The sequence below is a fragment of the Nilaparvata lugens genome, chromosome 2 (assembly GCF_014356525.2).
Source record: "Nilaparvata lugens isolate BPH chromosome 2, ASM1435652v1, whole genome shotgun sequence".
Classification (NCBI taxonomy): Eukaryota; Metazoa; Arthropoda; class Insecta; order Hemiptera; family Delphacidae; genus Nilaparvata; species Nilaparvata lugens.
The window spans coordinates 33,195,253-33,217,085 of record NC_052505.1 but is presented as its reverse complement, the minus strand read 5'-3'; the positions used below and the strand labels follow the sequence as shown (position 1 = coordinate 33,217,085).

General features: G+C 36.4%; 1 protein-coding gene across 1 annotated transcript in view; it reads right to left on the bottom strand.

Moving 5' to 3' along the window:
• Positions 1–21,833, bottom strand: part of LOC111046742 (serine/threonine-protein kinase greatwall) — a 61,345-nt gene that overhangs the window by 11,292 nt on the left and 28,220 nt on the right. Inside the window, exon 12 of the mRNA XM_039420056.1 lies at positions 11,704–11,860. Coding sequence (XP_039275990.1) covers positions 11,704–11,860 — 157 coding nt within the window. The remainder of the gene's footprint in view (positions 1–11,703; positions 11,861–21,833) is intronic.

Below are 21,833 nucleotides of genomic sequence, written 5' to 3'. Positions count from 1 at the left end.
ATGAAAATTGATCACCTGACGCTAGTGTTCCTGCGCATCTCAAGTCTACTATTCAAAGATTTGAGCCAGCTGGTGACAGGGCAATAACGCTGGAGACACACGAGGTCTGCTATCTCTTCATAGTGAATCATTTAATAGAATCAACAGTTGCCGACAGTTTGCAATTGGATAATCACATTTTCTCGAATTTCGAGCTTATTTTTAAATTTAGTTGAAAATGTTACTGAACATTAATTGTAGAGATTCTCATGCTCAATCTTTTCCACTCTGAATTTTTTGTTTAAATTGTATCTGAAGCCTGATAATTGAGAATCTAAAATCAAACTTTGCATAGATGGGGCGGAGCTCCTGAAATTTTTACAGATAATGGGACTTGTAGCAGTTGATAGAGCTTATCGATGACTATTTTAGGTATAACTTTAATCAAAATCGTTGGAGCCGTTTTCGAGAAAATCGCGAAAAACCCTGTTTTTGACAACATTTTCGCCATTTTAGCTGCCATCTTGAATCGCATTTGATCGAAATTGTTCGTGTCGGATCCTTATATTGTAAGGACCTTACGTTCCAAATTTCAAGTCATTCTGTTAATTGGGAGATGAGATATCGTGTACACAGACGCACATACACTCATACACACACACACACACACACACACATACAGACCAATACCCAAAAACCACTTTTTTGAACTCAGGGGACCTTGAAACGTATAGAAATTTGGAAATTGGGGCATGTTAATTTTTTTCGGAAAGCAATACTTTCCTTACCTATGGTATAGGGCAAGGAAAGTAAAAATCAGACTATAGAATTATTTATCATAAATCAGCTGACAAGTGATTACACAGATGTGTGGAGAAGCCAGTCTATTGCAGTATTTTCATAAGGTCTATAGTTTCAATCAGGTACTTGTGGATGAGAATACTGCGTGAGGTCTACTGTTCACAGAACTACTAGTAATAATTCCAGATGGATTGAGTCCTGACTTACCCAATTTAGATCCAAGCCTGTGAACAGCATCCACCATACCGGGTTTTAAATCAAATCGGATAGTTTTGGCAACTGTTAACACAACATTGAAAATATTTTCGTCTTTAGAGAACACCCTGTATATCAACACAGTTAATTCTAGAATATTGTTGTAATCCATTTGACATGCCACTGTGTGGTAGAGAATTGTATCTATACTGACACATGTGATTAATGAAGATCTATTTTAGATAGGTACTTAGTTCACCATACGATTTGAATGTTGTCACCGAAACAGTTTTATTGAAAAAATAGATAGGCTACTAGGTTCCACATGAGTTAAAATGTACTAGTAGTTCTGTGAACAGTAGACCTCGCGCAGTTATAAACCGCAGCCTCCTCTTATACTGTCCATCAGAGTAAATCCTGTCTGTATGTCGTGTCGGCGAGATATCGGTGTGAAAACGGCTAATGGCTGTTGGGTTGGTGTATCAAAAATGCTAACATCAAAAGCTAATCTCCTTCACGACATATTGGCAACAGGACAGCCCAAGTTCAAAGCAGAGAGAGTTCGAGAGACAATACTATGTTATTTTAGTTATAAAATTGCATGCGTTATTGCACGCAATCAATAGTTCATTTATTTATTTATTCACAATGGAGACAACGGTTTTCCCCAAATATGTCTCCTTAACAATAAAAATTGTACAGATACAAATGAAAAAAGAAAAATAATGATAAAAAATAATACGAACTTATGCAATAATAAATAATACAAACAACAAAAATACCACCTAATTCAAAAATGAAAAATACAAAGATTTCAAATACTTATGAAAAAGTAAAAATAAAACAAATTGAGAATTCAAAATTCCAAAACTTATGAAAATTAAAGAATATAATAACAAATTATGAACAAAAATTTTATCAATAAGATAAATAACATTTATAACTGAACGACGTCCCAAACCAAATGCACATCCACACTGATACACCAACTATTAATTTGATCAAATCATACTTACACAAGATTTAATTATCATATAGACTAACGCTTTCCGGAATTTAGCACGAGAAAACCAGAAGACATCTAGGCGCCCAGACAAGCTGTTATAAGTTCTTTGCATCCTATTTTAATAGTGCATAAAAATTGCATTCAATGAGGCATGCAATTTATAGTCTACACAGCTGCTGATTTTTTACCAAGTTACATTGAAATATTGAATTGCATGCGTCATGGTATGCGATTTATAATCCACTCGACAGCTGATTTATGATAAATAATTCTATAGTCTGATTTTTACTCTAATTTGGCGTATGAAGGAGGCTCTTTTTTCCTTTTATATTATCCTTGAAATGCAACATTTCAAAAAACCTTGTATATACGTCGACGCGCAATTCAAAAAGGAACATACCTGTCAAATTTAATGAAAATCTATTACCGCGTTTCGCCGTAAATGCGCAACATATAAACATTTAAACATTAAGAGATATGTCAAACCGTCGACTTGAATCTTAGACCTAACTTCGCTCGGTCAAGTCCTTTGCATCCTATTTTAATAGTGCATAAAAATTGCATTCAATGAGGCATGCAATTTATAGTCTACACAGCTGCTGATTTTTTACCAAGTTACATTGAGTGCGATTTATAATCCACTCGACAGCTGATTTATGATGAATAATTCTATAGTCTGATTTTTACTCTGATATTGGCGTATGAAGGAGGCTCCTTTTTCCTTTTATATTATCCTTAAAATGCAACATTTCAAAAAACCTTGTATATACGTCGACGCGCAATTTAAAAAGGAACATACCTGTCAAATGTCATGAAAATCTATTACCGCGTTTCGCCGTAAATGCGCAAAATATAAACATATAAACGTTTAAACGTTAAGAGAAATACCAAACCGTCGACTTGAATCTTAGACCTCACTTCGCTCGGTCAACTGTACTGATGATTGTTTTGTAAAATTATCGTTGTGTTCAATAAATAATCTAAGAAATCACTAATATTCCAAGTTGAATAAAACAATGAAATTTTCAAAACCAATTCAGTAAGCAATCTATTAAAACATATTGAGAAACTAGTCGTGATTATTAATTTATTGCGCCATTATCGACCTCTAGTAAATTCTAAATTTTAATAAGTAAGTGATTGCGACAATTTCAAATCGTTCTTCTCAAAATGAATAGATATATTTCCCACATCACTTCACTTCACTGTGCAACCGGCACTAAGTACCTGATCGAATGATTGTAATTGTTCAACAGCTGAGTCATAATTTTGTCTCATTCCTACACACATACACTCGCTAACTCACATCAACAGACGACGAAATTATCAGCTGTTTTTCCAAAGATGAATAATAACTATCCTTTTAATGTCTCGCTAACTCACATCAACAGACGACGAAATTATCAGCTGTTTTTCCAAAGATGAATAATAACTATCCTTTTAATGCCCTTCAGCGAGTTTCCCCAGAGATGACACCTAGTGCAATCTAATTTTTATATTATACCCCTACTATGTTCTGAATTTCGTGAGAATCGTTAGAGCCGTTTTCGAGATCCAATGACATACACACATAAATATAAACATATAAACACAAATTGCTCGTATAATAGGATATGTAAATTACAGTCTAGTACAGGGTGTTTCAGAGAAACGGGAAATTTTGATAGTTAAATAATTTCAAGAAAAACAAATCTTTAAATAACGTTTTTCATATCATTCAATCAGTATCGATCGAGCAGTCGTAGCAAGCAGACGTAGTTTTTGTTTTAGTGAGAATAGTTGAAATAGTGTATGCAATAGTTTAAGTGCTGAGTTCAGTGTTTTAATTGTTGTGCGCGAGTTCAGTGCCCTGCGCCGAAAAATCAGTTCAGTGCTGAATTATCATCTAGTCCGGCTAAGGAATGTAAAGAAAGTGAGGAATGTCGACTCCCAAAAGATTGCCAACCTTCCTCGTGCCAGAGTTCGAAGAGGAGGAGGAAACCGATGACGACATGATGAGTCAACTTACACCGGCTAAGAGCGTTGATTCAGCGTCAATGACTGTCAACGTCAACGTCAACAGTTCCCCAGAAACGTTTCTAAAAACGAACCAACTGAAAACTGCAACAGAGCAGTTTTTGTACAACGCATGGAAAGAAGTCACTTGTCAACAGAGTGAAGAGAGAGAAAGAATGAATAAGCTGGAAAAGGAGTTGGAGATCAATCAGCTGAAAGAGATGTTTTCTTCAGCATCTTCAACGACACAGAAGCTTCAATCATCAGCTTCAAATACAATGCAACCAGCATCGTCTTTAAGTAGCGATAAAAGTTATTCACCACCGAATTGGGTGGAAGAAGAGAAAATGGTGGCATCAGAGACTGCATGGATTCTCCCTAAACAAAAGAAGAGAAAAATCCGTGACTCACCAGAAAAAATAAGGCCTGCAACTGAGTCTACAAGTATGAAACCGACAGAAAAGAAAAACAAGCCTCCACCAGTCATATTAAGCAATGTTCAAGAGTATTCGAAGATTAAAGAGGCATTGAAATAGAAAAATATCAATTTCAGTGCCAACATGATGAACAACAACCAGCTAAAATTGAATGTTGAAACTGAACAAGAATACAGAGATTTAACTAAGATGTTAAATGAAGCTAAATATGAATGGCACACGTACGAAAATAAACAAACTCGTCCAATTCGTGTCATGGCTAAAGAGCTTCATCCATCATGCGATCCAGAGGATATAAAGAACGATCTTCTAAGCAGAGGCTTTCAAATAATCAGTGCTGTCAACAAAATGAAAAAAGTGAAGAAGGATGGAAAAGAACACATTATCAGACTTCCAATGTTCATGTTAGCATTCAAGAATATTGAAGAAGATACAGAAAAATGAAATTAAACATATTTGCTATATGAAATTGAAAATTGAATCAATTCAATCAACAGCAATAAAATGATTCCGCAGTGTAAACGTTGTCAGCGGTTTGGTCATACTCAGACATACTGTCAACATGAACCTGTGTGTGTGAAGTGTGCTGGAAAACACTGGACCATTTCATGTACCAAGGCTAAAGAAACCCCAGCCAAATGTTTCAATTGTGCTGAGGCTCACCCAGCTAACTACAGAGGCTGTCTCATTGCTAAAGAACTTCAGAGAAGAAGATCTGAAAAAGACAACATAGTTAAAAGAAGTAGCGGAGTACCACATACAACCCAACAGAGAAAATTCACTTCTAGAAAGTACACTGGAGAAATATCCTATTCTCAAGTAACAAAACCCACTCCAAGCCTACAACAGGAGAGTCAACCAAAGCAGCAACAACAGCAGCAACAACCAGTTGATGTTAATAAGGTTTTGCAGGAAATTTCAAACAGTTTAAACATTCTTTCTGGACGACTTGACAGCTTGGAAGGGAAGAGTAAGAGTATCGAGAAGAAAACTAAAGCACTGGCCACACCAACGTCTGCTAGAGGTTGCGAGCTCGCTCCCGCGGTGGTAGTTCAGGCCACACCAAAAAATGTCCACTAGCGGTAGTTTGGTTTTGTTTTTGTTTTGATGAGTGTGGATCTCTAGTAGTGGGGGAAGGCCGGCTACCGAAGGCAAACTTTTAAAACTAGCTTCCAATGTTATTCAATTGTGCAGGTCAGACCGAGCTCGCTACCTTGGCGGTAGTACCACCAGCAGACGTTTCAAAAGTTCGCCTGGCACGGCCAAGTGAAACTACCGCCGAGGTACTCCCTCTGCGGGAGCGAGCTCGGTGTGGCCTGCTCAATTTAATAACATGGAAAGCGTGTTTTTTAACTTCGCTACCGCCGCGGGAGCGAGTTTGGTGTGGTCTGCGCTTAAAAAATGAATATTACAAGCCAACAAGATATTAGGATTGCTACCTGGAATGCCAATGGAATGAATAATATCAATAATAATAGAAAACAAGAAATAGAAATATTTCTAAAGACCCAAAATATAGATGTGTGCCTTATCTCTGAAACCCATTCAACTGAGCAGATTCACTTCAAAATCAATGGATATAATGTTTAAGAAACTATTCATCCTTAAAATCAAGCAAGAGGTGGAAGTGCTGTAATAGTGAAGGAGAGTATTAAACACTATGAAGACTTCAGTATTCAAAGTAATGAAATACACCTAACTGTAGTTGGAATAGAGTCTATCAACCAAATACTTGTTGGAGCTGCATATTTTCCACCACGTTACAATTTAAAGAAAAATGATTATACAAGTATTCTTCATCAGCTTGGAGATAGATTCATAGTGGGTGGAGATTTTAATGCCAAGCATAAGGATTGGGGTTCAAGACTCACAACTACCAAAGGAAAAGAACTCAGAGAGGCTATCCAGGAGCTGGGCTGCGAATTCCATTCAACAGGGACACCTACTTATTGGCCAACTGATTTGAATAAAACTCCAGATCTTCTAGATTTCTTCATAACAAAGAGAATATCCAGTAATTTCATTGACATTGAAGAGAGCTTTGACCTGGATTCTGATCATTCAGCTGTAATTCTCACACTCAGTGAACGAATAATAAAGAAAGAAGACAGACCAATGTTACTCAACAGAACAACAGACTGGGAAGCTTTTAAAGTGGATTTGGAGAATGAAATCAACTTGAATATTCCACTTAGAACAGCTGAGCAGTTAGATGAAGCCGCAGAAAATTTCATGTGGCAAATCCAGAAATCAGCCTGGAAAAACACTAGACAAAACACTAGGAAAACAAAAGGATGCAATTAACCACTGGAGATTCGACAACTTGTTTTAGAAAAACGAAGGGCAAGAAGAAGAAGACGGCAACAAACTCGTGATCCTGCTGAAAAAAATATATTGAATAACAAAACACAACAATTGAGAAGAGAGATAAGGAAACTAACTCAGGAGTCCATTAATAACTAACTACCTTCAAAATTTGACAGCTGATGCCAGTACAGATTATTCATTATGGAAAGCAACAAAAAGAATTAAGCGACCAATATTACAATCCCCTCAAATCAGAAAACCAGATGGTACTTGGGCAAGAAATAACAGAGAAAAGGCAGATATATTTGCTAATCATCTAGAAGAAATCTTTCAGCCAAACAACATTCAATCTGAAATTGATCCTGAAGAAGATATAATAGATGATTTAGATACAGAGATTGATCTAGTTTCTATAAATGAGGTTCAAGAAGAAATAAAAAATTTAATCTGAATACCAAAAAAGCACCTGGATTTGATCTGATTACAGGTGAAATCTTGAAGAAACTTCCAAGGGAAGGTATTGTCATGCTAACATATTTATTCAATTCATCACTCCGATTACAGCATTTTCCTTCAATTTGGAAGGTGGCAGAAATCATTGGGCCATATGAATAAAGTTGAGCATTTGCTCATACTTCTAAAATATGGAGCATTTTCTTCATTTTCTATGAATAAACGTGAGCAAAACCTTTTGCTCATGCTCATCAAAAAAATAGTTTGAGCATTTGCTCAAAAGTAAAAGCTTTTGCTCAAAATTGTATGAATAAACTAGAGCATTTGCTCAACTTTTGAAGCAAATGATTCAAAAAAGGTGAGTCTAGTCTAGAGCAGCTTATCACCTTTTGCTCATAGAAAAATGGCTCAACTAATTCGTATAAGGAAGAGGAAACTACCAGATACGATCACAACCAATAGTTGAGAGCTATACATTTCTTTTTAGATTCAACCATGATATATATCACCATTATTCCTACAAAAGAATAAATACAAAAGCTACCTGTTATAAAGATAGCCATCACAAAATAGGATATGGGTATTTAAGAAGATGAAAGTGTAGACGATTATAAGAAGGCGATTGATATTATAAGAATATGCTGAATATTATTATAGAGATGACATTTTTTCACGCTATTATTTCAAAATTCTAAACTCAACTAACCTAAAACTCTATTCATAAATAGAAAACAAAGCAGACTACGCAAACACAAGCGGTGCACCCTATTTGCATATTTAGAGCTTCCGTGTGCTATAAAAACAAACTAAGGCTACAAAAGCGAATCAGCTGATGAAAAATCTCTAAAATACGTGAGCATTTGCTCCAGAGTTCAGGAGCATAAGGTGAGAGTAAAAGGTAAAGCTTATTCATATAAAAATGAGCAAATGCTTTTGCTTCTACCTTTTGCTCATTAGCAAAACCTTATGCTCCATGCTCTTGCTCATGAGCATTTGCTCTGGTTATATTCATATGGGCCATTATGTTCAAAAGCCTGGGAAATGTCCTCAAGAAGCAAAATTGTACCGCCCAATATCTCTTCTACCTGTAATTTCAAAGCTTTTTGAGAAATTGCTAATGAAGAGATTGGCTCCCATCATAAGTAGCAGGAATCTGATACCAGCCCATCAATTTGGTTTCAGGCAGAAGCACTCAACCCTGGACCAAGTACATAGAATCACTAATGTAATAGAGAATTCATTAGAGAAAAAATGTATATGCTCAGCAATCTTCCTTGATGTGGCACAGGCATTTGACAAAGTGTGGCATGAAGGACTGATCAATAAACTTCACAAAATTCTTCCCACTCAACTTGTAAAACTTTTAAAATCATACATCACTAACAGATTGTTCTGAGTAAAACAAGGTGATGACGTCTCTGAATTAAATGAAATAAGGGCTGGAGTTCCACAAGGTATTGTTCTTGGACCAGTTCTTTATGTGCTGTACACAAGCGATCTTCCTGAATTGGATGCAGTGACAATTGCTACTTTTGCTGATGCTACTGCAATACTGGCAGAAGGAGAAACAGTACAAGAATCAGCCACAAAACTAAAGAATGCTAGCAACAAATTCAGTGACTGGACCAAAAAATGGAGAATTCGATTGAATGAGATGAAGTCCATTCATATCAACTTCACAAACAGAAATATCAATGATCCGATTCGTATAAATCTAAATGGGAATGTAGTACCACACAGCAACACAGCAAAATACCTTGGAATGACTCTTGACGCCAAGTTGAAATGGAAAGAGCATATCAAGATGAAAAGGAGTGAGCTGGGACTCAAATACAGTAAAATCTATTGGCTGTTGGGCAGACAATCACAACTCTCATTGGACAACAAAATATTGATCTATAAACAAATTCTAAAACCTGTCTGGACGTATGGAATTCAGCTTTGGGGCTGCTCTAGAACATCTAACATCAATCAGATTCAAACATTCCAAAACAAAGTACTGCGGAACATGGTGAATGCGCCCTGGTACATAAGGAACAGCGATTTGCACCGAGATCTACACATCCCCTATGTGACCAGTGAAATAAGACCATCATGAGTCACGTCTTCATCAACACGACAACACCGAAGTCATCCAACTACTAGACAGCACTGAACTCACAAGGAGGTTGAAGAGAGCAAAGCCCTTCGAGTTGGTGTAGTGCTAGTGAAGTGAAAAAGTATAAATTAAATAAATGTGTAGCGAAAGAATTTAAAGTAGAAGAATTATAGATTAGAACTGTAGGCTTCACTGGAAGACTTTAGCAATAAAAATTAATATTTTAGGATAAGAAATAAGAGAACAAAATTAATGGTTAGTTCTAGTGACTAGTTTTAATGGAAGTAATAATAATAAAAAAATATCATTCAATAGTAAAAATAATGTCATTTCAGGATAAATAATAACCATAACATTTATTTTTTGAAGATGACATCTTGCAGGTGTGTTCCTTTTCTACGCAAACATTCCTGTAGTCTCTTCATCACATTGTCCATGCATGGTTTGACGTAACATTACAACTGAAATTTGAAATCGTTTCTCGAATCTTGGCTTTCAATTCTTCCCTTGTTGCAGAATTAAAAGCCAAGATTCAAGAAGCGATTTAAAATTCCAGTAGTAATGTTATGTCAAACCATGGACAATGTGATGAAGAGACTACAGGAATATTTGCGTAGAAAAGGAACACACCTGCAAGATGTCATCTTCAAAAAATAAATGTTACGGTATTATTTATTCTAAAATGGCTTTATCTGTGTGATATATGGCTTTATCTATGGATTTTTTGTGTGAGGTGCGTACACCTCACACAAACGCAACGCGAGGAGTAGGCAAGATGATCTGAGGTCGCGCGATTGCGGTTCGCGCGCAACAAAATGGCCAAGCTCTCGCCGACAACAATGAAACACGTGGCAAGCTCGCGCTCTGATCTCGATCACCGTGTTTAGAGAATACTTGTTCAGGAAACGCACGTTAGTCTATACGCAAAAGCTGCTTGTTACACTATCGATAGCAGAAATAGTTATTTGTGCAACTAGTGCGCAAAGTGACAGTTTGCTGCACCAAAAGAAACGTTTCTTAAGTGCAGCAGAGGAACTTTGCGCACGTATTTCACATTAAATTTTTCCTACAGTTACCAATGAATATGAAAAGTGGTTGATTATGGGTAAAATGATGGCTGAAATTAATCAAATGTTTGTCTGTATAATTTTGTTATTGATAACAACTTGTATTTATTTTAAACTTGATAATCCAATTAAAAATTAATAATCGATAATTTATTCAAATTAAAAATTAAATTAATCCAATAAATTTGAATAATTTTGAGTAAAACTTAATTTCTAAATAATTTTTCAACCAATCAATGTATGAATGAATAAAATATTATTTGAAATAATGGATAATTAATAATATTCAAAATGTATAATTTAATGAGTTCTCATTTTAATTTATTTGAAAATCAAAAAAAATATAGATAGAACAAAATCGCATTCAAAATACACGGCAAAAATGTCAACAGCTGATTGGGATGGCTGCAAGATAATATGCAAAGTATTAAGAGTATGCAAAGTAATACTTTGCGCACTAGAGCGGAAAAGTGATTCTTTGAGTTCTGTAATCAGTGCAGGAATGGTCACTTTTCAAGGTAACTGTAGGAAAATAGCATTATTCACAATTCAGACATAGAAATAATTCCAGGATAACACAGCATATAAATGTGCAGATAAATAATACAAATGATGACCAGCCTCATTTCGTGAAATTCCAAGTGGTTGCTGTGGACCAGTATCTTTCATAGTTTGCTATACCGATCAGCTCTGTAGGATGATTGCATCTTTCGTTTTTGCACTCTGACAAATCAAAAGATTAAATGATTCTAAACTGACAATGACAGTCTACCACTCACTCATAATGTCACACATTCGCTATGCCACCGTCGTGTGGAGTGGGTCCTGCCAGAAGTTGGAGAGACTGTTAAAGCTCCGAAAATGGCTGTAAGAGTAATCAGAGGAATTATGCCAATTCATTCCTGTAGAAACCATTTTAAAGAAAAAAAATATTTTAAAAAGAAATTAGGTATACTAACAGTTCCCTCTATTTATATCTATGAGGTGATTGAAATGAATTGGTATCTATGATGTATGTTGAAAGAAAGACTAATAAAATGCCGATACTCATAGATATAATACAAGAACTATACCACAGAACAGCTCTTTTTGAAAAACTCAACATACTTACTTGAACTTAAATTTATTAAAAAACTCCCTACTCATTTGAAAAGTTGAGAAGATGTCGATTTTTTTGAGGAGTTGAAAAGCTTTTTGATGGTTGGAGTATTCTATACCACGGAAGAGTTTGTGAGTAGAGAGGGTTCCTCTGAGTGATTTCCGTTTTTCTTCTTTTTTTGTTGTGTTATAATTTGACAATTCTTATACTCTGATAAGAGTCTCTAGGAAGTTTTAAAACCAAAACAAATTCTGGAACCTACTGACCATATGAATTGCGTCATGCACCTCCATGGTGGAAGGTACGGGTAGCGTGAAGCGTGTGGTCTTTAGTCCAGTGATGACGTCAGAGTGACGTCGAGTGCTCTCTGACACGGGTGTCGACACATGCACGTTGTTCCACAGTTGGTCTTCCGACGCGCATCTACCAATCATATAAAAGCTTTATTACAATCAACATTTATAAATAAAATAATCTCTTATCAAAAATCACTTATACATTGTTATTTAATACATTATGCTGCTATAACAATACCACACTAGTGATTCAGAAGTAAATGCACTAAAAATGATCAGTTGAGCTGCCCCAACTGCAAATGTATTAATAATCAACAGGAGTTAACATATAGTAGAAGCACAGAATACAATACAGAATGGAAAGTCGGCTAGTATCCTGACGCCAAAATCAGCCATCTTGAAAGAAAGTAGCATTGTAATAGCAGCGATAGTTTTAATTTCTAACAAGATGGCGCAGTAACGTGGCGTGATCTTGGTGCACTCAAGTCTTGGTGTCATGTAAAATGCATTGGTTGGATTGATACTTTCCATTCTGTATGTATTCTGTGGTTGAGGTTCAGCACGATAAGTTATTAAACAGATACACCCAATTTCCACTGAAGTTAACTAACCACATTTATTTATTATGAGATACCTGATCTCTTATAATATTATCTATAATACAATGAAGGAAAGAATCGGCTTACACACTACGGGATAGGAAATAATTATACGAATTACGCATCGTCTGAACTTCTGAACTGATTAACTTGAAATTTTGCACACAGATTCCTAATTTACTGATGATGGCCATAGGTCTATTTTCATTGCCAATTTTCCCCAATGCAAAACACGGGTCACCTGCTAGTCACAAATAAAGCTCTCGGCATACACCGAACACTAAAACAAATCTTCGGTAACTAATACCATTAGATTGAATTAGTTAAGCTAATACTAGTTACCTAGTATTACATTAGGAGAACTAATATTATAGATTATATTGATAAGCTATCTGAAAGCAGAATTAAGAATGTTCACTGTAAATTATGACCATTATGCATTGTGCATATAAAACTTCTGATGATGTGGAGAACTGGGATAAGCCTAAGAGCATAGAGGATGACATGCGTGTAGTCACTAGTGCTCTAGAGTATGCTTACAAAGTCACGCAGGAGTCATAGGTTCATCAAAACTCAGGCTCATAGTTAGAATCATCAAAACTCATAAAATTTGAGAGAGGACAGTTTTGGGCATAAACCTGTTGTGCCTTCGCACATAAGTGTAATAATTATTGTACATGTCTGTATAAATAAATAAATGGCGTTTTATTATGACTCAAAAGTTTTAAGTTTAAAGTTTATTTGGGGTCGCAGAGAACCGCCTGCCCTTAAAACCACCACAACCAGAAAAAAAATGGGACAAATTGGGCTATTTCGTCAAACTGGGACGACGACAAACTAGGTATTTTTTCGATCCAGCTGTCGCTTCACGCACACGACAAGCTTGGTTTACTCGCGGAAATCCACCACCCCCGGCCATAAAATTCTATTGACCAAACATAGGTAGCGTTTTCCAACTCGTCAAAAGTGGCATCTTTGTCGGCGTTGGGGTTGGGAATTCCATCGCCCAATTGCTTCATGCAACTGCAGACACCCACTCTGGAGCCCTTCTTTCCAAATCCCTTCTTACCTTCCTTTTGCTCCGGAGACCTTTCATCCTAGGGCGGCTGTTTTTCCATTGACTTTGCTTCTGTGCTGCCCTCTCCTATGTGCATGACTTGACGGATGGCGGGGGGGGGGGGCATCTCGATGCCCTGACTTCCACCAAATAGTCGCGTACAAACTTTCTTTCCTAACTGTCTTCCTTGACAAACTCTTCGTTTCCCTAACTATCCTGCTATTTTTGTCGGAGAGACAACTTCGTTAAAAAACCCAGCCTGAGGAGTTTCTTCGAAGTAATTGAAGCAGAAGTCCCTAGCTGTGATGAACCCTTGGGTCTGAGGTTTCATTAGAGATGGCGGCGGAAGAACCATTACTGGTCAAAGGCGGCTCTCAGGTTCTCCAGGAGGATCAAGACCTTGGTGTCAGGTGGCAACCGACTGTAAAACCATATAGCCAAAACCCGATCATGAGGCACAACACAGAGATAAAGCGACATAAGGCTAGGGCGTCCCCCTCAAGCGACGATGGAAATGTGACACATACTAGGGCGTCCCCTGCAGGCGACGAAAACTCAAACAAGAGACACACGAATCAAGAAACAAAGATGGAACTACGTATAGGTTCTTGGAATATAGGTACAATGACTGGACGCAGCGCTGAGCTAAGTTCGATTTTAGATAGACGTCACATAAACATATGCTGTGTGCAAGAAACAAAATGGAGAGGTGCCAAATCGCGACAGATCGGAAATGGCTTTAAACTGATTTACAACGGAACAGAGACCACTAGAAATGGTATTGGTGTTATTCTGGACCACCACCTCAGCAATAATGTTGTTGAAATATGCACAATAAATTATCGAATCATGTCTGTAAAAACTTGCCTTAGATAGACAACCATGTCTGAACATCGTTTCTGTCAATGCTCTACAAGTGAATTTCCCAGAAATGGAAAAGCAAGAGTTCTGAGAGGAGTTACAAATGCATCTAGCAACCATAGCTGTGAAAGAACAAACAATAGTATGTGGAGATCTAAATGGACATGTTGGTATGAATGGTGAAGGTTATGAGGGCTTCCATGGAGGCTTTGGATACGGAGAGCTAAATAAAGAAGGGGAAACAATTCTTGAATTTGCAGCCGCCCACAACCTAGCAATAGCGAACACCTTCTTTCCAAAGAAGGATGAACATCTGATCACATACAAAAGTGGAAACTTTAAGACACAGATTGACTATGTCCTCATTGACAGGAAATATCTTAGGCAGATCAAAGATTGTAAGGTTATCCCTGGGGAATCAATTACTTCTCAACACAGGCTATTGTTAACTGCCTTCAAACTGAAAACGCCCATTAAGATGAAAAGACCCAAAGTAGAGAAGATAAAATGGTATGCACTGAACTATGAGAAAGGAAATAATGTGAGACACAAAGTAGTAGAATATTTCAGCAAAACAGTCTCCCCAAGCAACCACAGCTCTTTGACAATATTTGGCAAACTTTGAATCTTTCTGTGTTGCTACAGCAAGAGAAGAACTGGAAGTCACAAAAGGAGCGCTACATAACGCTAAAAGCACCAAGTGGTGGAATAAGCAAGCCTAAGACAGTGTAGCTGAAAAGAAACGCCTGTTCAAAATTTGGCAAAACACCAAAGATGAGGCTGATAAAGAAAACTATAAACAGGCAAAGAAAGTAGCAAGAGGAACAGTGGCATCTGAAAAGGAAAAAGCTGAAACAAACTTATACCAGCAGTTTGAGCAAGTAAATGGAAATGAAATATATACAATTGCTAAACGTAGACATAATGAAATTAAAGATTTTGGAGCTACAAAATACATCAAGGATAAGCAAGGCATACTTACTGAAGACAAAGACATGTGTTCAAGATGGTATGAATATTACAAACACTTGTTGAATGAGGAATTCCCAAGAGAGCCAGAAGTAGAGCAACCAAGGACAGAGGAACCTATAAATGAAATCACTGAAGCAGAGGTAAGAAGAGCTATCTCAAAAATGAAAAATCATAGAGCAACTGGACCAAATTCAGTTCTGCTCAGGCAGCCGATGAGAGCAGAGGTCTGTTTGCGATAAGATAGGCACGCTGAAGCCGGCCGGCCAGTAAATTTCGTTTAACTTAAAAGTGATTCGAGTCGTGTTATAATGGAGTGTTATAAGTGCAAATTGAACATTAATAAGGAAAAGGACAGTGTCGTATGTACGGTTTGTCAATCTGCATTTCATTATACTTGTGTAGGTCTTGGTACACGGAGCACAAAATGGAAGTGTGCAAAGTGTACAACAAACGCCTCATCTACCGACAAGTCAGAAGTTCAAGATACGAGTAACGCCACAATATTGAAGGCCATATACGATCTACGAGCAGAGAATAATGAGAAGTGGAAGGAGAACAACAACAGGTGGAATGAAAACAAGGCAATGTGGGAGACACTGAAATCCCAACTTTCGGATATTACAGTAAAGTGCAACAGTGCGAGTGCAAGAGTTGATGATCTCGAGATTAAGTTTGCTGCAGTGAAAGATGAATCTGACAAGACTAAGATCGAAGTGAGAGATCTCCAACAACATACTCGAAAAAACAATATCATTTTAACTGGTGTACCCTTCACTAAAAATGAAAATATGTTGAATATTCTGCAGGCTGTAGCCCGTGCATTGCAACTGAACTTTTTCCATGCAGATATCTCAGCTGCCCATAGGTTGGGAAGTAGTAAAAATAGTCCTAGACCACCGTCTATCGTAGTTAACTTCACTTCTCGCTTTGTAAAGTCGTCGTGGTTGGAAGCTAGGAGGCAGAAAGGAAGTCTCACCGCTAATGAACTCGTAAATACGTTCCCTGATTCCGTAATCTACCTCAATGAACATTTAACACCTGAGACTAAAGCTATTTTCAATGCAGCCATGGCAATGAAAAAAGACGGGAAATTGTCATCAGTATGGACGTCTGATTGTAAAGTGATTGCGAGGATTTCGAAGGAGCAGCGACCGTTTCGAGTGCGCGACCTCGCACATGTGGAGCTGATAAGGCGCGAGGGCCAGCGGGCTGCGGTCGCCAACCCTCCAAACCCCATCCCACCACCGCCATCGTCCACCAGTCAGTCATGAAGTGTGCATGTGTCTCTGCCAGCCTATTATTAGTATGTGCCTCCAATATATATGTGAGTAAGAAATACTAAGTCATTTATTCTTGAAATAAAAACGAAGACCGTTCAAGTGATTTTAATTTCAAGACGACTTTATTATTTTTTTTCAATTCATATCGTTCTGTAACCTACATGAACTACTGGTTAATGTGTTTACTGGTTTATATTTACGATTTTACTTTATTTCTTTATGATTCATAGATATAAGCCTGGAAAAATCGTGAATGAGTATTAGTTAGGTATCTATAATTACAAACTAAAGTAGGTCTATACTGTTCTGCTTATGCTGCAACACTCACTTATGGACAATATACGTCCACTATTAGTAGGGTAAAATTATACTTATCACTAACTGAAACTGAATAATATACTGTCATAAATAAACTAATCATGTGAAGAATAATATATAAAATGTGAGGAATATTGAGTATGGGCTAAAATTAAATAGGAATATTATATTTAGAAAATATGAATACAACTGCAGTATATCTCATTATTTTTTCTTCTGCATATATAGAATAGTTTGGTAAATGATAATGGCATCTTCATTTCATTAATACAGGAAAATACAGTACCGTACTGACTTTATAACCAGTAGGCTATTTGAGTTCTTACTTGTAAGACAATGAATTATCGTAGAAAATGTTTTCAGTCACGATCTTATCTTGTTTTATCTTTGAAGGAAGCATGATATTCGATTATTACTCTCACAATTCCACTATTTTTCTTACTACCCACTTTACCGATAAAAACAGATCTCTCTATAAATATAGTTATAAAAGTAAACACATAATTTTTATCGCCAATAATATGAATCACTACAGCTAGTCGAAACTCACAAAACTGTTTGGACAAATTACTATGAACTTAAATGAATATATTATAATCATGAGCAATATTGGAAATTGAATACAGTAGTTTCGAATTTTCTTTAATAAACATTTGTCAACATTCTTTATCACATAGGTAACTTGTTCTCTCATTTTATTTCCTTAATTTTTAATCTTATATTATTATAATAAATCACTGTTTAAAAAAATAAAGGTCTGAATTATAATTGATGAACGGTAAAAGTTTAATGTTATAATAATTATAAATCAATGATATTAATGATGAGGTTGTGATATTGTCGATAATTGATGAAGATTAGTCATTAATCCACTTTTGATCACTATTGAGCGTCTGAGTTATTGTTATTCTATACTTTTACATTATCTTTCACATTCATAAAATAAATTTTAATTTTTTCTTCACATAACTTCCATACACATTCTCATGTATTCTTTTATGTTTGTTTATCACTGGACTAAATTTTCAACTGCTACTTAAAACCATTATGAGTATTGAAAGCTTTTGGTTGGCCGGTTTCGGCTAGATGCCTTGGTTTTTGGCGCTCACTACAATTATAAACAATAGATTTGATGATGAGGATGGCATGGGATTCTCGACTGTGGTTAACGAATGTGTGAGCCTCGATGATTTTACTGAATATTCCCAATTTATCAACTGTTCCGGTCTAGAAAGCCTGAAAATCTTACATTGTAATATAAGGAGCTATAAGAAAAATTTTGATGACTACTTAATTTATTTAGATTCTGTTTTTCCCAAATTGGATATAATATTTTTTTCAGAATGTTGGTTGCCCAAGTGTGACGGTGTTGTTGATCTTGCTGGTTTCAATTCTTTTAATACAAGCATCTATCGCAACCAGAACGATGGTGTATTGATTTATGTAAATGAGCGAATATCAGCGGTTGCAAGGGAGGTTACTCTTGGAGATGTTTATGGGTTAAGTCTTGATTTTAATTATTGCGGGGTAAATTATAACTTGCTGGGGTTGTATAGAACGTTCGATAGCAGTATTGATAATTTTATTACTGAACTGGATACATATTACAGAAATATTCCACGAAATAGAGGATGCATCTTGATAGGCGACATAAATATAGATTTACTCAAAAATGATGTTGTCACTGATCGATATCTTAACAGTTTGTCAGGAGCCGGTCTTGTCCAATGTATCGATAAGCCAACGAGAGTGTCAGGAACTGGAGGAGCATGTCTGGACCATGCGTTCCTGAGGCATTGTGATATGTCGGCTGTAAATTCAGCTGTTCTCCATACCAGTGTAACCGATCATTATAGTATCACCGTAACTATCACTTCCCCTATGCAGCCAAATATTCAGTCAGGACATGAAGCTAATACCACTAATAATACCTACATTTCAAAATCTCTTCTCAGTAATAATTTAGCAAGTATCGACTGGCAACCCTTCTTTGCCTGTCAGGATACTAACACCTGCGCTCAATTATTTTGTTCCAATATTAGAATATGTACAGAGAAGTCAAAAAAATATTTAATTACCGGTATACATCCAAATCTAAAAAACTCAAGCCGTGGATCACGTCTGGTCTTGTTGCAGCTATTCGAACTAGGGATAATTTGAGCAAACTAATCAAAAGACAGCCTTTCAATGATGTTCTAAAAAATCAATACCGCACTCACAGAAACCTATTGAGTAACCTATTAAAACAGACAAAAAGAGATTATTACCGATCACAATTTGATGCAAACTATGGCAATCCAAAACTTTTTTGGAATACCGTCAATGAGATAGCAGGCCGTACAAAGAATAAAGAACAGTTCCCTCTACAAAAATTTCTAAATACGAGTACACAGAACCTCTCCTTGAACTCCTATAAGGATGTATCCAATGAATTCAACAATTTCTTCTCTAGTGTAGGCAGGAGGTTGGCTAATGCTATTGTTTCAGGTGATGAACCTTTAATAGATGACTATTTATACAGAAGTCATACTAACTTTGTTTTGAAGCCTGTCACAGAGCAAGTTATCTTGCGACACGTGTCCGGCTCAAGAGGAGGTTCTGCCCCTGGCTATGATAATTTCTCTGCATCCTGTCTTAAATATAACATTCATCTTTTATCAAAACCCCTTCTTCATCTCATTAATCTTAGTCTGTCATGTGGTGTATTCCCTGATCCTTTCAAATTAGCTAAAGTGATACCTCTATTTAAATCTGGAGCATGTAATGATATGAATAACTACCGTCCTATATCCCTTTTGAGTGTTTTCTCTAAAATATTAGAAAAAATTGTGAAAGAACAACTGATGAGCTATCTTCTAGCAAACAATATTCTTAGTAAATCTCAGTATGGGTTTAGGCAAGATAAATCAATAAATGATGCCCTATTTGATATCAATGTAGAGATTAACAATTCTATATCTTCTAGCCAAAAATCCATGATGATCTTCTTAGACTTGAAAAAAGCTTTTGATTCTATAGATAGGAGAAAGCTCTTAAAAAAGTTAGAATACATAGGCATCCAAGGCACATCCTTGTCTTGGTTCAATAGTTTTCTTTCAAACAGGAGGCAATCTGTTTCCATAGCGGGTATAGCTGGTGATGAAGCTGACGTGGATTACGGGGTGATCCAGGGCAGTACTCTGGGTCCCCTGCTTTTCCTCGTCTACATTAACAATATTTCGAGACTTGCCCTGAATGGAAAGATTTTGCTATTTGCCGACGATACCCTGATTTTTCTGAGAGGTGATTCTTGGGAGGAAGTAAAAGATAAAGCAACACATGATCTTGCACAGGTGAAAAAGTGGCTTGACCAGAACACCCTTTCTCTAAATGTAACAAAAACAAAGTTTATGCCAATATCCCTGCGCCCCATTACTGACTACAACCTTGAAGACATCAAAATACATAACTGTGATGATCCGCGAAGCAATGTATGTAACTGTGAGCGTATAGAAAGAGTACACTCATACAAATATCTAGGTATTGTTTTCGACAGTCGTATGAAATGGTCAGAACACATCACCTACTTAAAATGCAGAATTCGTCGGCTAATTTATGCTTTTCGGATGTTGAGTGACATTCTCAATCCAAATGAGATTAAGATAGCCTATTATGCTTATATACAATCAATACTGGCTTTTGGCATCATTGCTTGGGGGGGAGCTTATAAAACGGTTCTCGAACCCGTTGCTGTGGTACAGAGAGAAGTCATAAAGGTAGCCTTCAAGAAATCAAGATTTCATCCCTCAGATTTATTATTTAATGAAACATCTATTCTTACAGTAAGACAAATTTTTATAAAAGTTCTTCTTATTCACATGTACAAACATCAAAACTCAATCTTTTCAGTAGTCTCACACTCTTATAACACCCGTTACTCACAGAATACAACTGTCTCATCCACTTATTTGCACAGAACTTACTCAACTACCAACCCTTCATATATTTCACAAATTCTTTCTTTATAGGAACATTTCCAGCAGATTTGCCAACCTGAACTTATTTGAATCTTTGTCTATTGACACATTCAAAAAGAACACACACTGGTTATTATCAGTCCTCGGTCTGGATGAATCAGAGGAACTTATAAACTCATCCTACAGATAGTTTTTTTTTCATAATCTTTTTATGAGTTTAGTGTCTTGCATCAGACTTAAGGTGAATTTTGCTCCTCATTCAATTCATAATTATTTATTAGAATTTCAATTAAGGTATCACTCCTATAATAGCTCTATAGTTATTTTTTTCTAATTGAAATCCAACATCGTCGGGGTTTGTGCTTTGTTTCTCATTTCGAGTTTTCCCTGTCCTCCTCTCAATATCTTAGGATACGTCAACATCCTTTTCCAATATAAATTAATGAATTTATATGTAATTTAATAATAAAATTTCATTCTCGTCAGGCTGACTGATGGGGGCTCATCCTTGCTCACAGACCTTAGGTCCATGCAGGGATAAATTCCTTTAAGTACGGCCTGTCAGCTTGCACTATTAGAGGAATAATAAACATTAATGGTAGAATAGAAAGTCTTTATGTTATTATGCTTTATTATTATTATATTTATTATTATGATTATGCTTTGTAAGTAACATTATTGTATTGTAAACATTTTTCTGATAGTGTGGGTGACAGAATTTATTTATATTTGTTGTATTGTTTTTTGGATGAGGAATAAAAGAATTTGATTTGATTTGATTTGATATACCGGCTGAGCTCTGGAAATTTCTCCGCTCGGATGGAGTTGTGTGGTTTATGGAGCTATTTAATAACATCTTGACCAGTGGGAAAATGCCAATGGCATGGAGAGAAAGCACTTTAGTCCCGTTTTATGAGAATAGGGGTGATGTCCGAGAATGTGGAAACTTCCGTGGTATTAAACTTACTTCTCACACATTGAAGATATGGGAACGAAATTATAAGCGAACGTCTTCAGAATGTAATAAACCTGACCGAAAATCAATTTGGCTTCACTG